At 36.2% G+C, this 20517-nt stretch overlaps 1 protein-coding gene across 19 annotated transcripts in view; it reads right to left on the reverse strand.

The window, feature by feature from the left end:
- LOC105486894 (microtubule associated monooxygenase, calponin and LIM domain containing 2) overlaps positions 1-20517 on the reverse strand; it is a 260006-nt gene that overhangs the window by 33150 nt on the left and 206339 nt on the right. For all 19 annotated transcript variants that reach the window (XM_011749977.2, XM_011749981.3, XM_011749980.2 and 16 more), the window contains one exon: positions 1363-1478. In XM_011749977.2, the coding sequence (XP_011748279.2) occupies positions 1363-1478 (116 nt within the window). The remainder of the gene's footprint in view (positions 1-1362; positions 1479-20517) is intronic.

Raw genomic sequence — 20517 nt, forward strand, 5'->3', positions numbered from 1 at the left:
TGGGCCAGCAGGACGACAAGGAGCTATTTTGAGACTGGTCCTAGATACCACAGTCTTGCTATTTCAATATGTTTGGGCCATTCTATTCTTTTATTCTCTGTGAGTGTCAAGATGGCTGGGGCTGGGATCTCTGCCTAATTGGAATATAGAATTAACTCAGGGTCATTCAAGGGGATGAGAGGGGCAGTAAGAAAACCACAGAAATCAACACAACACACACATAATTCATTTGTGTTGAATACTGAATTAATTAGGGACACCATTGTTAGAAATGAGAAATTCACACATCTTTCTCTCTCAACTCTCTCTCTGTCTGTCTGTCTTCTCCCTCCCTCTCTCTTCCTCTCTCCTCCCCTTCCCCCCTACACATCCCAGATCCCTCCTGCCTTGCTTCAAACTGGACCATGGGGAGTTGGAACCCCAGAGTGACTTGAGATGATGCCAAAGCTCCTAATGCCAGATATGGAAAAGTTGAGGGTAAGTAAATAAATTTGGTTCTCCTCCTCCCTCCCCAGATCCTCACTACTCCAAAAAATAAACACTACCAGAGCGGTGAACTGCTTCTCTTTCTACCCGGGAAGCATTTTGGGTCCAACCACTCAGTAACCCCTGCCCCCACCTGCCCCACCAAGTACTCTACTGTCTCAGTGAAAATGCTCCAGCTTCAGTGGATAAAGAAAATAATGGTGGGCTTTGGTTATGGGACGTCTGTCTCCGTGTATGTGACAGACAGACACATTTATAGACATATACAATGTTTGTGTTTTTTAATCTACAGATATGAGAGTTGTTTAAAGAGTTCTCCAAAAACATTCATGTTCATTGAGAAAAGAAGTCAATCGTCTCCCCAGCTGGCACGGGGCTTGTCCCTTCCACAGCAGGGATCCTTGGAGTATCCATGTCTAGATGAAACTGCATGGTTCATTTCATATTTCTGATTAGAATAAACATAACATTTTCCATGCAATCTGCCTCTAGTGCTTCTTAAATGAAGCTGTGCTTCCCCCAGGGAAATATGCATCTGCTTGTTGTAATGTTTTCGATGGTTTGCTTGTCGGACCACATATTAAACCCACTTTAAGAGCTGCCGTCACCAAATGGTTTCAAGTAAATATGTCTTTTTTTTTTTTTTTTTTTTTTTTCTCCAATTTGGGTCTGAGAAAGGCAAACTTCTACAAGCTTTTTTTTTTAAAGGAGATAATTCTTTGGGTGTTCAAGGTAAAGAGAGCACCCTGTCAGATGCAATGAAACATGATCCTCTTAACAAAACCACTGCAGCTGGAGCCCACATTGGTTCTGAAATCTGGATGGTAAGCAGTCCCCACCAGCCAAGGCCCTCTTTGGCTGGTCAAGTGTTGTTACCTTTGACTGCAAGGAAAGCTGGGGATCAAATTCTTCATCTGCAGAGGAGGAGGAGGTTGAAGAGGCAGAAGAGGAAGCCTCTGTTATCTGTGCTCTGAGGGGAAAGTTCTTGGAGTCTGAAATGGGAACAGAAAAACTCAATGAACTGCTAGCTTCATTTCCTGCTTTATGAACCAAAGCTGCTGCTTCCTCCTCCCCCCTTACTCTCATTCCCTTCCTCCCTGCCCTCCCCTCACTGCACCTGCTGTGAGCATGAGGCAACAGTACCTAAGGGCAACTGAAAATTTGGCCCTCCATGTTAATTACATTTCTGGGTCCCTGCCAAGAGCTTTGCAGCTCTCTTTTCACATTAAAAAAAAAAAAAAAAAAAAAAAAGCCAAGGTATTATGCAGAAATCAATTAATTCCTTAAACACCATTTATATGGTGTGTTGCTCAGAATGCATTCAGAGATAAAATCTATTATTAAAATGCATGTCTGAAGTTAGTTGAGTTACCTAAATGCTTGTGTAAGGTTCGTTCTGCAGAGTAATTGAATGCAAAAAAGTTGGAGCCAGCTCTTAAACAAACCGCCCTTCTGCGGCTCACAGCATCTGGCACCCATTTTTACTACATGACATCTGCTCAGTGTAAAAGAGCTGGCGTCAGAATGTCTGGTCATAGAAAAAAAAACCCAAATGTAATCAGAAGCAAAAGGACTCTAAGCCTAAGGTTTTATCACATAGTCTCATGCAACATAAATATTTCATTAATTATGGCCAAACAAATGCCATTTTTATTTTCCCAACTTGCAGATATTATCACATCATCGAAGTGGTGCTTCAAATGCCAGGAAAGGCAGTTTCAGATAGGGATGGCTCAACAATACAGGGCCCAAGGGAGAGCTGAAGTCGAGGAGATATGCCAACCTCTGAACAAGAGGTAAATGGTTAGAGGCACCAAAGTGCCCAGGTTAACTAGAATCACTCTGTGATGCGGCCAGAGACCATGTGTGATAAGGTGTTCCAGGTGCCACAGGAGGCTTTTATTCTTCTCAGCAAGAACATCTGCCCCTACACATCAACATGATGCAGAGTTGATGAGTAATAGCTAGATTAACTTACTCTGATCACTGAATATCAGGACCAGCTAGGACTCCACGATAGGAAATTGACTAATCTTTACTTTGCTGTGGCTGCTTATGTCTGAATAGAAATAGGCGTTGGGTCGGAGGAAAGGAGAAGCATCTCCAAGTCAACTAACATTCTCTCCAGCCTGTCTTTTCCTCCCTAAAATTTTCAACAATTCACCCTAGTGAGAGAGGCCAAGTTTGACAAAATAAGGGTATTTTAGCCTCCAGGAGCACATTTACATACGTTGTTATTCAAAGCAAAATAATGCAAAACATCTATATAATAATATAATCTCTCTAGGGAGGGCGTTTGCTGTTTTCTAGTTTAATTTGCCAGATGGAAAGCTAAGGTAAAGATAGAATCAGAGAGCAGTATAATAACGGGAGGAAGCATTGCTATTGATGAGCTGAGATTGTTTCCCAATTCTAGCCACTAAATGACCACTGAGTAATTCAGCCACTGAGTGTTCACTTCTTAGCATATGACCTTGAGGAAATAATTTTACCTCTTTGAGTTTCTCAGGATCATTATTTCTAACTTGCAGAATTGTTGTGGAAGGGTGAAGATAATCAGTGTAAAGTGCCTAGCACAATGCCTGGTATATTAGCAGTGCCAAAGTAAATGTTCTTATGGTTGGCAGCAGCAAGAGCAGCAGGAACCACTTGATCATCATCACTGATCTAACATAACAATACTGCAACATTAGAAAACTGCCTAGTTATCCGTTTTTTATGGAAGAAATATAAACCTAAAGTTGAAACTTCTTCTAACTTTCAAAAAACAAATATTTCCATTGAAATTTCTTTTTGAAAGTGAGGAGAAAATGCTTCCAAAGATAATGCATTTCTTAAACTTCTGGCAAGAAAGAAGTTACATAGTTGCCACTGAGTCTTTTTCTTGTTACCCTCTCCATCACAGAACCAAACATTCTAGTACTTTTTTGTTTTTCTTTTTTTGAGATGGAGTCTTGCTCTGTCACCCAGGCTGGAGTGTAGTGGCGTGATCTGGGCTCACTGCAACCTCTGCCTCCCAGGTTCAAGTGATTCTCATGCCTCAGCCTCCTGAGCAGCTGGGATACAGGCGCCCACCAACATGCCCAGCTAATTTTTGTATTTTTAGTAGAGATGGGGTTTCGCCATGTTGGCCAGGCTGGTTTCGAACTCCTGATTTCAGTAATCCACTTGCCTTGGCCTCCCAAAGTGCTGGGATTGTAAGTGTTAGCCACCGCACCTGGCCTAGTATACTTTTCATTTGTAAAATCTTAAAGACTTTGCAGCATTGTTCCATTCTGGCTGTGTTAGAATGACTGATTCTGGAATTCATCTCCCAACACAAAGCACTGAAAATTAAGACAAAATACATGAAGCATCTATTTTCAGGCATTGGACAACTATGCAGTGCAGTGCAGAACTGTGATAAAGGCAAGAACAGAAGCAAATGAGGAAAATCCTACAATCACAGTAGCTTTCTGCTTAGAGGGTCTTTCCAGATCACAGTACAGGTAAGAAGAAACTAAATAAAGCATAACAGATTCATTGAGTTGAAAAGACAGATGAGAGTTTGGGCAGGCTGAAACAGCTGGAATATGTGGGGCAGAGTATTGGAGAAGAGGGAGCTATTTAAAGAAGAAATTCACACCTAAGCATAGAAATCCCCTCGAGTCTATTGCTTATAGTAAACTATAGATACATAGAGAGAAACTCTATGAGGCTAGGCAAATAGTTGCTGGGAAGTTGTAGGCTAAACAATCTTGAAAGCTTTTATAGGACTGGGAGATGTTCAAGTTCTTCCTAGCCAGGGTAGAACAAAAATTTGAGGCATTGATAGAGACCACAGAAAAATTACAGGGAATGAATTAGCCCTAGAGTAAAGGTTATTATAGATTCACCTGAACAAAGCATAAAAGCAAGGCTTGAAAGGAAAACAAGTCATCTGCAAGTTACCCTACTGCCTGCCAAATATTCTTTATTGCCTATTTAATTCCTTAATTAAAGAAAATATAGACATGCTACAATGTAACATTCAAAGTCTGGCAGCTGGTAAACAATTACGAGATATGTAAAACAGCATGACAGGTCTGATAATCAAGAGAAAAATTCGTCAATAAAAGCAGACCCAGAAATGACCGATATGATGGAATTAGCAGATGAGAATTTTGAAATAGCTATCATAAATGTGCTCAAGAACTCCACCAAAAAAAATATTATAATAAATCAGTAAAGTTGCAGTATACAAAATTAACATAGGAAAATTAGGAGCATTTCTATACACTAACAACAAACTATCTGAAAAAGAATGAAAAAAATCTCATTTATAATAACTTCAAAAAAAACCCACCTAGGAATAAATTTAACCAAGGAGGTGAAAGGCCTATACATTGAAAATCATAAAACATTAATAAAAGAAATTGAAGAAGACACAAAGAAATCAAAAGATATCTCATGTTCATGGATCGAAACAATTACTGTCAACATTTTCACTAAATATATACAGTTGAAGCATTGCAACTAAAAAGATATTGTCAGACTGGATTTTAAAAAAGCAAGAACTTGCTATATATTGTCAATAATAAATTCGTTTTAAATATAAAGAGAAATTAAAGTAAAAATTTAAAAAAACTAGAGTGTGATAACTCAAATCAATAAGAAAGATCATGTGACTGTATCAAAGTAACTTGGGGACCAGGAACATTAACAAAGATAAAGAGGGACATTCTATAATAAAAGGTAAACCTATTAAGAAAATGAAACAATTTTAAATATGTGTGCACTTGATTAATTAAAGAAACAAAATGTAGACATGCTTAATTAAATATTAATTAATTACAGAGCTCCAAAATACATGAAGCAAAAATGAACCAAACTGAAAAGAAAAATAGGCAATTCAAAAATTATAGCTAAGGGGTATTAACTCTTTTCTCTTGGAAATTGAAAGAATAAGTACACAAAAGTAAAAGTATGTGACTTGCATACACTATTAAACAACTTAACCTATTTCACATCATAGAACACTTCACCAAACAGCAACAGATGATTTGAAAGGGCACAGGAAACATTTCCTAAGTTAGACTATATCCTGGACTTTAAAACAATCTTGATAAAGTTCTAAGGAGATTGAAATAATAAAAACCATGTTATCTGACCACAAGACAAAGTAGAAATTAGAAATTAATAACTGAAAGATACTCTAGAATATCCACAAAATATTTGAGAATTAAATAACACACTTCTAAATAACCCATAGGTCAAAAAAAGAAATCACAAATAAAATTAAAACAATGTATTTTTGAGACAGAGTCTCACTCTGTCACCCAGACTACAAAGAAAATTAAGAACTTGAACGGAATGAAAACACAACATATTAGAATTTGTAGGATTCAGCTAAAGCAGTGCCCAGAGGCAAATGCATTGCTTTACATTGTTTATACTAGAACAGAAGAAAGGTTTAAAATCAATGATTTAACCATACTGTAAGATGCTAACAAATATGAATTAATTTCAAAGTAGTAAAAATAAGACTGACAGTTGACTTTGAAGAGAAACAATGGAAGCTACGAACAATGGCATGTATCATCAAATGATGAAAGACAATGCCTACAACTTGCAGTCTATATTCTAAAGAAATATCCTTTAAAAACAAAGGCAAAAGTGAAATGTTTTCAAACAAAACCTGGCAGAATTATCCTCAGCATACTCACACTAAAAGGAATGCCACGGGGAGTTCTCCAAGCAGAAGAAAACCAATCTAAGATGAAAGTATAGTGATGCAGAAAAAGATGAAGAACCAGTAAAATAGAAAATGTGCATGAATCCATGCACATTCAGGACTGTTTCAAACCATAATCATAATGTCTATGGGTTTAAAAGATGTATTGAATTAAAATATATGACAGTAATCACACAAAAGTTGAAAGAAGGTAAACGGAGTTTAAAGTTTTCTAAAGTCTTAGGTTATCCAGAAGGAGATAAGAGAATTAATTTAATATAGATTCATTTTAATTATCAATTAACATTATAGTCTCTTGGGTAACCGTCAAAATAATAATGAACAAAGTATACATAATTACAGGTACTATATACTATGTATTACATAAACAATAAGTAAAAGAGAAGAAATTGAATTTTAAAATACCAGATTAATTAAAAATAAAGCAAGAAAAGAGAAAAAATGAACAAGTCAGATGAGACAAATGAAAAACAAACAGTAAACTGATAGATTTAAACCCAAATATATCAGTAATTATGTTAACTGTAAGTAGACTAAATATTCACAATAAAAGACAGAGACCATCAAATTGCATTTTCAAAAACCCAAACTATAAGTTGCTTATAAGACAGACACTTTAAATATAATAATACAGTAACATTAAAGTAAAAAGAAGGAAAAAGGGATATCATGTGAAAAACAAACCAAAAGAAAGTTTGTATAGCTATCCAAAAAAAAAAAAAAAAAAATCAGACCGAGACATTAAGGCCAGAAAGATAACAAAAATAAGGGACATTTAATGATTATCAAAGCATCAATTCAAAAGTATACTATAACAATCATAAATGTGTACATACCTAACAGCATAGCCTCAAACTATATAAAGCAAAAACTTATCGAACCAAAAAGAGAAACAGTCAAGCCCCTCAACCATTGTTAGTTATTTTAAACAAAGCTCTCTTAGCAAGTGACAAAAGAAACCAGATAAAAGAAAAAAATCAGTAAGGATATAGAAGATATGACTAAACACTATTAATAAATTTGACCTAATTGATAAGCAAATATAGAATATCACATCCAATAACTAGAGAATATATATTAATATCTATGTACATACACACATATGTATTATTTGAAGTACATAAGAAACATTTATTAAATTGATTATATGTCAAGCTATAAAGCAAGTATCAATAAATCTCAAAGGACTTAAGACACACACAGTATGTCTTTGGATAAAAGTGGAATTAAGCTAGAAATCAATACAATAACATAGAAATTGTAGGGTCTCAGAAGCAGCTTTCTCTGACCTTCTCCTGCCCTCCTGGCCTCTCATTCTCTCCCTGCGGCTATCCATAGAAACTAGACTCCCAGAACCCCTTTCCCTCAAAGCCAGACATACAATCTAAAAATATTACTCTAACTTTCTACCCACATTTCTGTGTAAAAACTGGCCATAAAGAAATGATCTGACTTGCCTTGTTTGACTCTAGATCTTAAGACTCCTATTCCAGAGAAGATCCTGCCCCATACCCCAAATGAAGGAATGCTGTACCGAGAGGCCAAGAAGGATCTGAAGAGACAGGCCTTGCTGGGTTTCCCCAGTCTATTAGCATAAGATTTTACTCTTTTTGTCCAATTATATTTCTTCATGACTATTCATATTTTGTTGAACCTAAGCATAAAAATGAACAGTTTCCCTCTATCTTTGGGTCTGAATTCTGAAGACTCTCATGTCACATAAAACTATGATCAAATAAATTTGTATGCCTTTTCTCTTGTTAAACTGTCTTTTGTTGGTGATTTTCAGCAACCTTTCAGAGGGTGGGGGGAAGTTTTCTCTTGGACTTGACAAAATTAAGTAATATTTTTCTAAACATCCTATGGATCAAAGAAGAAATATAAATAAATTTAAACTGACTGATGATAAAAGTGTGTCATAACAGAATGACTGGGATGTGGTTAAAGTAGTAATTAGAGAGAAATTTAGAGCCTTACATAAAGCACACATCATGCAAAAAAAAGAAAAAAAGTTGAGAAATATTCTAAGATCCATTTCAAGAAGCTAGAAAAAGAACCACAATTGAACCTAAAGAACGTAAAAGGAAGCAAATAATGAAGATAAGAACAGATTATGAAAGACAATAAAGATAAAGCAGAAATAAAACAGAAAATTAACAAAGTAAAATCTGACTCTAAAAATACAAAATTGATTAAGAATTATTAAGAATAAAATGGGAAGAAACCAAAAATTACCAACATTAGGGATGAAAAGTGCTATAGAGTATTATTAAAGGAAGTTATTATACAAACTATTATATAATAATAAATTTAAAAATTTAGGTTGAATAAATTCATTGAAAAACAAAATTTGCCAAAATAAACACAAGAAGAAATAGAAAATTTGATTAGTTCTCTATTAAAGGGACTAAATTTATAATTAAAAACCTTCCACAAAAACAGTTCTAGGTTATATGACTTCATTTGTTTCCAAATGTTTAGTAAAAATGTCACCAATATTAAAATAAAAAGCTCTTCCAGAGAACAGAAAAAGGACACTCTCAAGCTGTGTTATAAGACTAGCATAGGCTTAATACCAAAACCTGATAAAGATATAAAGAAAAATTTGCCCAGGTGTGGTGCCTCAGGCCTGTAATCCCAGCACCTTGGGAGGCCGAGGCAGGTGGATCAGGCTGAGGCAGGTCAGAAGTTTGAGATCAGCCTGGCTAACATGGTGAAACGCTGTCTCTAAGAAAAATACAAAAATTAGCCGGGTGTGGTGGCATGTACCTGTAATCCCAGCTACTCTGAAGGCTAAGGCAGGAGAATCTCTTGAATTCCAGAGGCGGAGGTTGCAGTGAGTCAAGATCGTGCCATTGCACTCCAGCCTGGGCAACAGAGTAATACTCTGTCTCAATAAATAAATAAATAAATAAATAGAAAAATTTAAGCCAACATCATTTATAAACACAGGTGTGAAACTCTGAAAAATAATTAGTAAATTCAACACAGTGATACATAAAAAGGTAGTACATTATGACCAAGCTGGGATTATTTCAGGAACACAATAATGATTTAACATTCAAAAACCTAGATAGTCCTAGCCAGAGCAGTTAGGCAAGAGAAAGAAATAGGTGGCATCCAAACTGGAAAAGAAGGAGTCAAATAATCCTTATTTGCAGATTACATGATTTTATATTTAGAAAACCTGAAAGACTCCACACAAAAACCCTATGAGAACTGATAAACTTAGTAAATTTGCAGGATACAAAATCAATATACAAAAATTAGTAGCATTTCTATACACTAAGAGCAACCAATCAAGATTCTTTTCTGAAAAAGAAATCAAGAAAGCAATCCCATTTACAACAGCTACAAACAAATAAAAAAAACCACCTAGGAATAAATTTAACCAAAGAAGTGAAAGATCCCTACAAAAAACACTGTAAAACACTGATGAAAGAAATTGAAGAGGACACCCAAAACATGGAAAGAAGTTCCATCCTCATGAATTGGAAGAATATTGTTAAAATGTCTATACTACCCAAAGCCATCTACAGATTCAATGCAACCCCTATCAAAATACCAATGACATTCTTCACAGAAATACAAAAAAAAAATCTTAAAATTTGTACAGAACCACAAAAGACCCCAAATAGCTAAAGTGTTCCTGAGCAAAAAGAACAAAGCTGGAGGCATCATATTACTTGATTTCAAATTATATTACAAAGCTATAGTAACCAGAAGCATGATACTGGCATAAAAACAGATACATAGACCAATGGAACAGAATAGAGAACCCAGAAATAAGTCCACAAACTTACAGTCAACTCATTTTAACAAAGGTGCCAAGAACATACATTGGGGAATAGATAGTTTCTTCAATAAATGGTGCTGGGAAAACTCAATATTCATGTGCAGAAGAATGAAACTAGATCCTACCATTCACCATATACAAAAATAAACTCAAAGTGAATTAAAGACTTGAATTTAAGGCCTGAAACTATGAAGCTACTAGACAAAAACATTGGAGAAGTGCTATAGGACATTGGTCTGGGCAAAGATTTTTCTGGGAAAGACCTCAAAAGCACAGCTAACAAAAGCAAAAATAGGTAATTGAGATTATATCAAACAAAAGAGCCTATGTACAGCAAAGGAAACAATTAACAAAATGAAGAGACAACCTAAAGAATGAGAAAGAATGTTTGCAAACTATCCATCTGAAAAGGGATTAATAATCAGAATATATAAGAAACTCAAACAACTCAATACAAAAAACAAACAAACAAACAAACAAATAATTCAAATAAAAAATGGGCAAAATACCTGAATAGATATTTATTAAAAGAAGGCACACAAGTGGCCAACAAGTGTATGAAAAAATACTCAATATCACTAATCATCAGGGAAATGCAAATTCAAACCACGATAAGATATCATCTCACCCCAGTTAGAATGGCTATTATGAAAAAGACCAAAAAATCAAAAATGCTGGCAAGGATGTGGAGAAAGGGGAACATTTACTTAAACACTGTTGGTGGGAATGTAGAGTAGTAAAAGTATTATGAAAAAAACAGTATGGCAGTTTCTCAAAAAACTAAAAACAGAACTACGATATGATCTAGCAGGCCTACTGCTGAGTATATAACCCAAAGAAAGGAAATCAGTATATTGAAGAGACAGCTACATTCCCATGTTTATTGCAGCAGAATAGCCAAGATACAGCGTCAACCTAAGTGTCCATTGATGGATGAACGAATAAAGAAAATGTGGCATATATATCTATACAATGGAATATTATTCAGCCATAAAAAATAAAATCTTGTCATTTGCATCAACATGGATGAAACTGAAGGTCATTATGTTAAGTGAAATAAACCAGGCACAGAAAGACAAATATCACATGTTATCACTTATACAGGAGCTAAAAATGACAAAGCGGATCTCATGGAGATAGAGAGTAAACGGTGGTTACCAGGGAAGTGGAAGTGGGGAGGGAAGGCTAAAGAGAAGTTGGGTAATGGGTACAAAATACAATTAGTAGAAGAAATAAGTTATAATATTTGATAGTACAATGGGAAAATCATAGTTAACAATGATTTATAGTAAATTTCAAAATAGTTAGAAGAGAATTATAAGTTTCCTAAGACAAAGAAGAGATAAATGTTTGAAGTAATTGATATTTTAATTACTCTGATCTGATCATGACATATTACATATATGCATCAAAATATCACATGTATCCCAAACACATATAAAACTATGATTTGTTGATTAAAAATACAAAAATGTTACATATAAAATTATGTCATTTAGCACATATTAACTAAAGTAACAAAAGCATATGATTATCCAACAGATGCAGAAAAAGCATTTGCTTACATTTATCATTACTCATGATTAAAACTCATAGCAAGCTAGGAATAGAAGGAAATTTTATTGATCTAATAAAGGACTGACGAAATCTGTAGCAAACATTATACTCAATGGTGAAATACAATCTCTTTCATACTGGAAAAAAGACCATGCTGTTCACTATCACTACTTCTATTCGGCACTGTATAGAAGGTCCTAGGCAGTGCAATAAGGCAAGAGAATGGAAAAAAAGGTATACAAACTGGAAAGGAAAATGTCAGGCTGTCTTTATTGGCAGACAACATGATCATCTTGTTAAATTCTATTCAAAAGCTATTACAATAATAAGTGAGTTTAGTAAGGTCAATATAAAGTTAATTTGCTTCTACATATTAATAACAAACAATTTAAAAGCAAAATTAAGAAAGCAATTTTATTTACAATGGCAACAAAAAGATGAAATACTTAAAAGATACATTTAATATGTGTGAAAAATCCACACACTGAAAACTAAAAAAAAATTCTAAATTAAAGCGAAAGAAACCTAAATAAATTGAGAGATATACCATTTTTATGGATTGAAAGACCAAACAGGTGTCAGTTTATCCCAAATTGATCTATAAATTACAAGCAAAATTCCAGTAGGCTTCTTTGGTAGAAATTGATAAACTAATTCTAAAATTCATATGAAAACACAAAAGACCTAGAACAGCCATATTAATTTTTAAGAAAAACAAAGTTGTAAGACTTTCCCTACCTGTTTCCAAGACTTATTCTAGCTGGGCATGGTGGCTTACACCTATAATCCCAGCACTTTGGGAAGCCAGGTAGGAGGATCACTTGAGCTCAAGAGTTCAAGACTAGCCCGGACAACATAGTGAGACCTTGTCTCTATTAAAAAAAAAAATGGTTTTTTAATTAGCCAGGCATGCTGGTGTGTGCCTGCAGTCCCAGCTACTCAGGAGGCTGAGGCAGAAGGATCACTTGAGCCCAGGAATTGGAGGCTGTAGTGAGCTATGATTAAGCCACTGCACTCCAGCTTGGGCAACAGAGTGAGGCTCTGTTTCAAAGACAAGACAAGAAAAAGAAAGGCTTACTCTAAAGCTGCAATAATCAAGGAAGTGTGCTTTTAGTGTGAGGATGATTATATAGATCAATGGAACAGATTAGAGAGTACAGAGATAGACCTACACACATATGGTCAATAGATTATATATAAAGGTGTCAAAGTAACTCAATGGGGAAAGAATAGTCTTTTCAACAAGTGGTACTGAAGCAATTAGATACATATGGGCAAACAACAACAACAACAACAAAAACCCATGACTTATATTCGCTATAAAAAATTAACTAGAATTTTGCATTCGTTGCAATGTAAAACATTATCTAGAGTCAGATTATGCTGAAGCCTAAAGTCTAGAAACTATAAAACTTTTGGGAGAAAACATATGAGGAATTCTTAGTGACTTTGAGTTTAGCAAAGATATCTTAACTATAACCAAATTATAAAAGAAAAAATCAATAAATTTGACTTCATTGTAGTAAAAAGTTCTGCTCTTTGAAAGATAGTGTAATGAAAATGAAACAACAATCCACTAACTAGGAGAGAATGTTGCAAACATATATCTGATAAAGGATTTATATGCAGAACTCTTAAAACTCAATACTAAGAAACAACACAATTTAAAAATGGGCAAAAGATTTGAAAGCTACTTTACCGAAAAATAGACAAATAAAAAATTCATACATTAAAAGAAGCTCAACATCATTAGTCTCTAGGGAAATGCAAATTAAAATTGCAATGAGATACTACTATAGGCATTAGAATGGCTAGAATTTAAGTCTGACAATGTCAAGTGTTAACGTGGATGTACAGTAACCGAAACTCTTGTGCATGGTTGTATGGCATGTCACTTTGGAAAACAATTGACAAGTTTAAAAATAAAATTCAATATGCACTTACCAAATGACCAAACAAGCCCATAGCTAGGAACTTAGCTAGGGCAAATGAAAACATGTCTCTACACAAAGACCTGTACATTAATGTTCATAGAAGCTTTATTCGCGTTCAAAAACTACACCCCATCTCATGTCTATCAATTGGTAAATGGATAAACAAATGATGGCACATCCATACAATGAAATCCTACTAGCAATAAAAATAAATTGATTACTGATATGGGCAACAACATGCATAAATCTCAAAAGCATTATGCTAAGTGAAAGAAACCAGACACAAAATACAACATACTGTATGATTCCATTTATATGACATTCTAGGAAAGGCAACACTATTGAGACAGAAAACAAATCAGTGTTTTCCAGGGACTGGGAATATGGAAAGGGGATTGATTCTAAAGAGGCATGAGAAAACCATTTAGGATGGTGAAAATAATGTCTATTTTGATTTTGGAAGCAGTTCCATTACTACGTACAATTGTAAAAGCACACGGAACTGGACACTTTAAAAGGGGAAATTTTATTGCATGTAAATTATACCTCAATAACAAATTAGAGTTTGGTAGAGTAGATGAATTCAATTGTTTTCCTACCTAAATGACCATATAGTCAATCACAGAACTGACAGATAAATCACAGTATATTCCCACAATGAAATATAGTTTACCAGGAGAATAATATGGCCACAAGAAACAATGAGGATAAATCTCATAAAAACAATGTTGAATCAAATAAACCAGAAAGAAAAGGTTACATTTACCTAATGAATACTGTTAGAAATCAGCAGTTATCCTCATGGTAGATGGTAGCCGTGTGGGATTAGTGACTGAAAGAAACACATGACTTTTGGGGTTCTGGTAATGTCATGCCCTCATCTAGCTCCTATTACATGTATGTGTTCAATTTGTGAAAAGTTCTATATTTATGAGTATTTTTCTTTTGTGTGTTATAAGCAAGAAAAATGACTAGAAATAAACCTTCCGAAATGCAAAATATCTTTATGAACAATACTATAAAATGTAAATAATTTTTTAAAATCTGACTAAATAGAGGGCTATAGGGTGTTCTTAGATGGGAAGACTCAATATTCTAAAGCTGTCAAATGTCTTTAATCAATTAAAAACCATATCACTTAAATCCGCATTTAAAAAACCCCACATGCCTGGGAAAATATCTAATGAAAATTGTACAAGGTCTCCACAACTACAAGACATTAAGAAAATTGAAGACCTCAATAAATTCAGGGATGTATCATGTCCATGGATTTGAAGACTTGCTATAGTAGTACCCCATGTTCACAGTTTCACTTTCCTCAGTTTCAGTTATCCACAGTTGACTGTGGTCAAAAAATAGGCACGTACACTACAGTAAGATATTTTGTGAGAGCTAGATCACAGGCACATAACTTTTATTACAGTATATTGTTGTAATGATTCTATCATTAGTTGTTAATTTCTTACTGTGGTAATTTATAAGTTAAATTTTATCATAGGTATGTCTGTACAATAAAAAAGTGTAGTAAATACAATGATATGGTTTGGCTCTGTGTTCCCACCCAAATCTCATCTCGAATTCTAATCTCCAAGTGTCGAAGGAAGGATCTGTAATCCCATATTGAGAGAAGGAAGTGATTGGATTATGGGAGTGGTCTCCCCTATGCTGTTCTCATGATAGTGAATTCTCACGAGATCTGATAGTTATTTAAGGGGCTCTTCCCACTTTGCTTCTCACACATGCTTTCTCTTGCCTGCCACCATGTAAGATGTGCCTGCCTCCCTTTCTGCCATGATCGTATGTTTCCTGAGGCCTCCCCAGCCATGCGGAACTGTGAGTCAATTAAACCTTTTTTCCTTCATAAGTTACCCAGTCTTGGGTAGTATATTTAATAGCAGTGTGAGAATGCACTAATACAGTATTATCCATGGTTTCAGGTATCCACTGGGGGTCTTGGAACGTACCCCCTGCAAATAAGGGGGAAACTACTGTATTGCAAAGATGTTAATTCTCCCCAAATTTAGCTATAGATTGAATACAATCCCATTCAAATTCCCAGCAAATGTTGTAGAAATTGATGAATTCATTCCATAAGTCACATGGCAATGCAAAAGGCTAATAATACTAAGGCAATGTTGAAGAAGGACAAAATGAAGGATTTACTCTAGACTACGATGATTTATTATAAAACCACATAATGAAAACAGTGTGATTCGGGAACAAGGTCAGACAAACCAACCAGTGAAACAGAAAACAAGGCCCCAAAACAGGCTGCCTAATTTGTAACAAAACTGTCACTGTAATATAGTGGGAGGAGAATTACTTTTTTTTTCTCTCTCTGTGTGTGTGTGTGTGTGTGTGTGTGTGTGTGTGTGTGTGTGTTTTCTTTTTTTTTTTCTTTTTGAGACAGAGTTTCACTCTTGTTGCCCAGGCTGGAGAGCAATGGCGCAGTCTTGGCTCACCACAACCTCGGCCTCCTGAATTCAAGTGATTCTCCTGCCTCAGCCTCCTAAGTAGCTGGGATTACAGGCATGCACCACCATGCCTGGCTAATTTGTTTTGTATTTTTAGTAGAGATGGGATTTCTCCACATTGGTCAGGCTGGTCTCAAACTGTCGACCTCAGGTGATCTGCCTGCCTCAGCCTCCCAAAGTGCTGGGATGACAGGTGTGAGCCACATGCCTTGCTTAAGAATGGCCTTTTAAATAAATGCTGCTTAATTGATTGGATAACAACATGGAAGAAAGTAAACTTTAACCTAACCTCACAGAATATCCAAAAATCTATCCTAGTTTCATCATAGATATGACTGTGAAAGGAAAAATAATAAGGCTTCTGTAACAGTGTCGTCCAATAGAATTATAATACAAGTCATGCATATAATTTAAAATTTTATAATAGCCACATTAAAAATATTTAAAAAATAAAATTAATTTTAATATATTTTATTTACCCCCAATTTCAAAAATCTTATTATTTCAACTTGTTTTATTTATTTATTTGTTTATTGGTTTGTGACCAGTATTGATCTCTTGCCCAGGCTGGAGTGCAGTGGTGCAATCGTGGCTCACTGAACCTCAACCTCCTGGTCTTAAGTGATCCTCCCACCTGCCGAGTAGGTGGGACTATGAGCATGTGTCAACATGTCTGGCTAATGTTTTTAGTTTTTACAGAGACAGGGTTTCCCTATGTTGCCCAGACTGGTCTTGAACTCCTGGACTCAAGCAATCCTTTTCCTCAGCCTCTCAAAGTGCATATATCTGACAAAGGACTTATATCCAGAATCTATACAGATTACAAATCAATGATGAAAGGGCTAATAACACAATAAAAGCATGGGCAAAAGACTTCAATAGAGACTTCTTACAGAAGAATATCTAAATAAGCATGTGAAAAGTTATGCAACATCATTTGGCATAAGCCACTGCACTGAGCCAAGAATGATTAGTGAGATGTTTTACATTATTTCATTCATACTAAGTCTTCAGAATCTGATGCATATTTTACACTTACAGTATGTCTCTGTTCAGATGATACATTTAAATGGTTAAAGTGAAATGTAACCCTACTAAAGTTGTGTTTAATAGAAAACCATTTTACACTGCTTCAGTTTTTAAATTTAAATTAATTAAAATTTTAAAAATTAAAAATTCAGTTTCTCATTCACACTAGTTACAACTCAAGTATGAAATAGTGGCTACTATATTTGGACAGCACAGTTCTAGAAAGTAAGAGAGAACAACTTACATGACCTTGGAGTAGGGAAAGATTTCATAAACAGGATGCAAACATCAACAGCAATAAAGGAAAGTGATATTGTTTGGCTCCATGTCCCCACCCAAATCTCACCTTGAATTGTAATCTCCATAATCCCCACGTATCAAGGGTGGGACCTGGTGGAGGTAATTGAATCATGGAGGCAGTTTCCCTCATGCTGTTTTTGTGATAATGAGTGAGTCTCACAGACCTGATGGTTTTATAAGCGTCTGGCATTTCCCCTACTTGCACCCACTCTGTCCTGCTGCCTTGTGAAGAGGTGCTTTCCACCATGATTGTAAATTTCCTGAGGCCTCCCTGGCAATGTGGAACTGTGATTCGATTAAATTGCTTTCCTTTATAAATTATCCAGTGTCAGGTATTTCTTCATAGCAGTGTAAGAACTAATACAGGAAGTATTGGTAAGTTTGGCTTTATTTAGATAAATACTTCTCGCTGGGTGCAATGGCATTGCCTGTAATCCCTGCTACTTGGGAGGTCAGAGTGGGGGATTGCTTGAAGCCAAAAGTTTGAGGCTTCTGTGCATTATGATTGTGCCACTGCATTCCCAGGCTTTTATTAGAGACACCGTCTCTTAAAAAAAAAGTACTTCTGTTTATTCAAAGACATCATTAGAGAGTGAAAAAGGGAGCCAAAGAGTAGAAGACAACACAATAAAAGTATGGGCAAAAGACTTCACTAGAGACTTCATACAGAAGAATATCTAAATAAGCATGTGAAAAGTTATACAAAATCATTATCAGGTAAATGTAAATTAACACCATAATGAGATACCACTGTACACCTGTAATAATAGCAATATCAGCAAAACAAAACAAAGTGGAGACTATCAAGTGTTGACAAGGATGTGGAGCAAGGGGAGCTCTCATTCCTTGCTGAGAGTATATACATTGGTACAATCACTTTGCAAAACTGTTTGATAGTATCTACTAAAACTATCATACATACCTACCCTATGACGTAGCAATTCCACCCCCAGGTATATGCTAATGTTATTTTCTTAACCAAACCCGAGCCAGGCTCCTCTGATCCTCTTCTTAACTAGGCCTCACCTTGGCCTATGAAAAGAACAGACTCTCGACATAAGTGATTTTGTCCATCCCTTGTCTCTCCACATTAAAAGGCTTAAACAAACACTAACATAGTTTCTGAAAGCTCAAGATCCAATCACTAAGATGGCCATAACCTCCCTTGAAGTGCCTGCCTAAGAAAACTTAAGGTTGCCAAAATAATGGACTGCTTGTTTTAGCCAACACGTGATGACAGGCACCACTGTCACTCGTTCTCAGAACATTTATTAAATAAAAAGCTTACAACTGTGAATCCTTCCTCTGTCCCTTTGAGACATATGCATTATCTCCTACAACTCAGGAGTGTCTTTCTCAAGGACCTGATAAGCCATTCCTTTGAAATGTAATCATCAGGAAGGATAGGGCCACTGTCTCCCAGTCTCTGTGGAAAGACAGAATTCTGACTTTGTTAACTGCCAGCTAACAGATGCAGCTGGCCTAATCCGCATGGCCACTGACCAGCCCTTTGTGATTTTTCACTTCCCTGACTCTACTGAGCCCTGACCACCTCCTTACGCCCTCCTTCTCCCTATAAAACACTCAGTCGCTTCTGTAGAAATTGAAGTTGAGCTCAGTTTACACTGGAACCTCTACCTTATTGCAATAGCATGTTACTGATTAAAATCTGCCCTTACCGTTTTAACCAGTGTCTAGCTTTATTTATCTTTGGCAATACTCAACAGACACAAGTACATATGTGCACCAAAAATACGCACATATAAGAGTGCTCAAAGCAGCATTATTCACAATCAAAACAACTGAAAACAACCTCAATACCCAAAAACAGAAGGCACATAGTCATACAATGGAATAAAATGGAGCAATGGAAAAGAACAAGCCACTTCTGCACATAACAACATGGATAAATACCCACCAAAGAATGTGATATGGTTTGGCTGTGTACCCACCCAAATCGCAACTTGAATTGTATCTCCCAGAATTCCCATGTGTTGTGGGAAGGACCCAGGGATGGGTAATTGAATCATGGGGGCCAGTTTTTCCTGTGCTATTCTCGTGATAGTGAATAAGTCTCATGAGATCTGATGGTTTTATTAGGGGTTTACACTTTTTCATCTTCCTCATTTTCTCTTGCCATTGCCACGTAAGAAGTGCCTTTTGCCTCCTGCCATGATTCTGAGGCCTCCGCAGCCATGTGGAACTGTAAGTCCAATTAAACTTCATTTTCTTCCCAGTCTCAGGTATGTCTTTATCAGCAGTGTGAAAACGGACTAATACAGAATGTTTAATGAAAGAAGTCAGGTACAAAAGAGTATATACTTGTATGGGTTTTTCTATTGTTGTGGAACCAATTCCCACCAGTTTGGCAGGTTTACAACAACACCCTTTTATTATCTTACAGTTCTGTAGGTTGGAAGTCCAGGCATGGCTCAATGAGGCCCTTTGCTCAGGGTCTTACAAGGCTGCAATTAAAGTGTCAGCTGGGCTGCAGGTCTCATCTATATCTCAGGGTCCTCTTCCAAGCACATTCAGTTTGTTGGCAGAATTCGGTTCCTAGTGGTTGGAGGGTACAGGGTCTGTTTTCTTGCTGCTTGTCAGCTGGAGGTCAGTCTCAGCTCCTAGAGGCCTCTTGTTCATAGGCCCTCCCATACCATGGCAAATTTACTACTTCTTCAAGGCCAGGAGGAACATATCTCTCTCAAGCTATGAATCCAGTCTCTGACTTCAGGAAGTCCTTGTTAAGGGCTCACCTGATTGACTTAGGCCTACCCAGGACAATCTCTCTTTTGATTAACTCAAAGTGAATTGTTTTGGGGCTTAATTATATTTGCATAATCCCCTAACTTCATCATGGGATGAAATGAAATCCATCATATTTATGTTCCCACCATATTCCAGAGGACTAGATTTTTTTTTTTTTTGAGATGAAGTTTTGCTCTTGTTGCCCAGGCTGGAGTGCAATGGTGTGATCTCAGTTCACTGCAAATTCTGCCTCCTGGGTTCAATCAATTCTCCTGCCTCAGCCTCCTGAGTAGCTGGGATTACAGCGCCTGCCACCATGCCCAGATAATTTTTGTAATTTTAGTAGAGACAGATTTTTGCCATGTTTGCCAGGCTGGTCTTGAACTCCTGACCTCAGGTGATCCACCTGCCTCAGTCTCCCAAAGTGCTGGGATTAAATTTGTGAGCCACTGTGCCCAGTCCAGAGGACTAGATTCTACACAG

Source organism: Macaca nemestrina, chromosome 12 (assembly GCF_043159975.1).
Source record: "Macaca nemestrina isolate mMacNem1 chromosome 12, mMacNem.hap1, whole genome shotgun sequence".
NCBI lineage: Eukaryota > Metazoa > Chordata > Mammalia > Primates > Cercopithecidae > Macaca > Macaca nemestrina.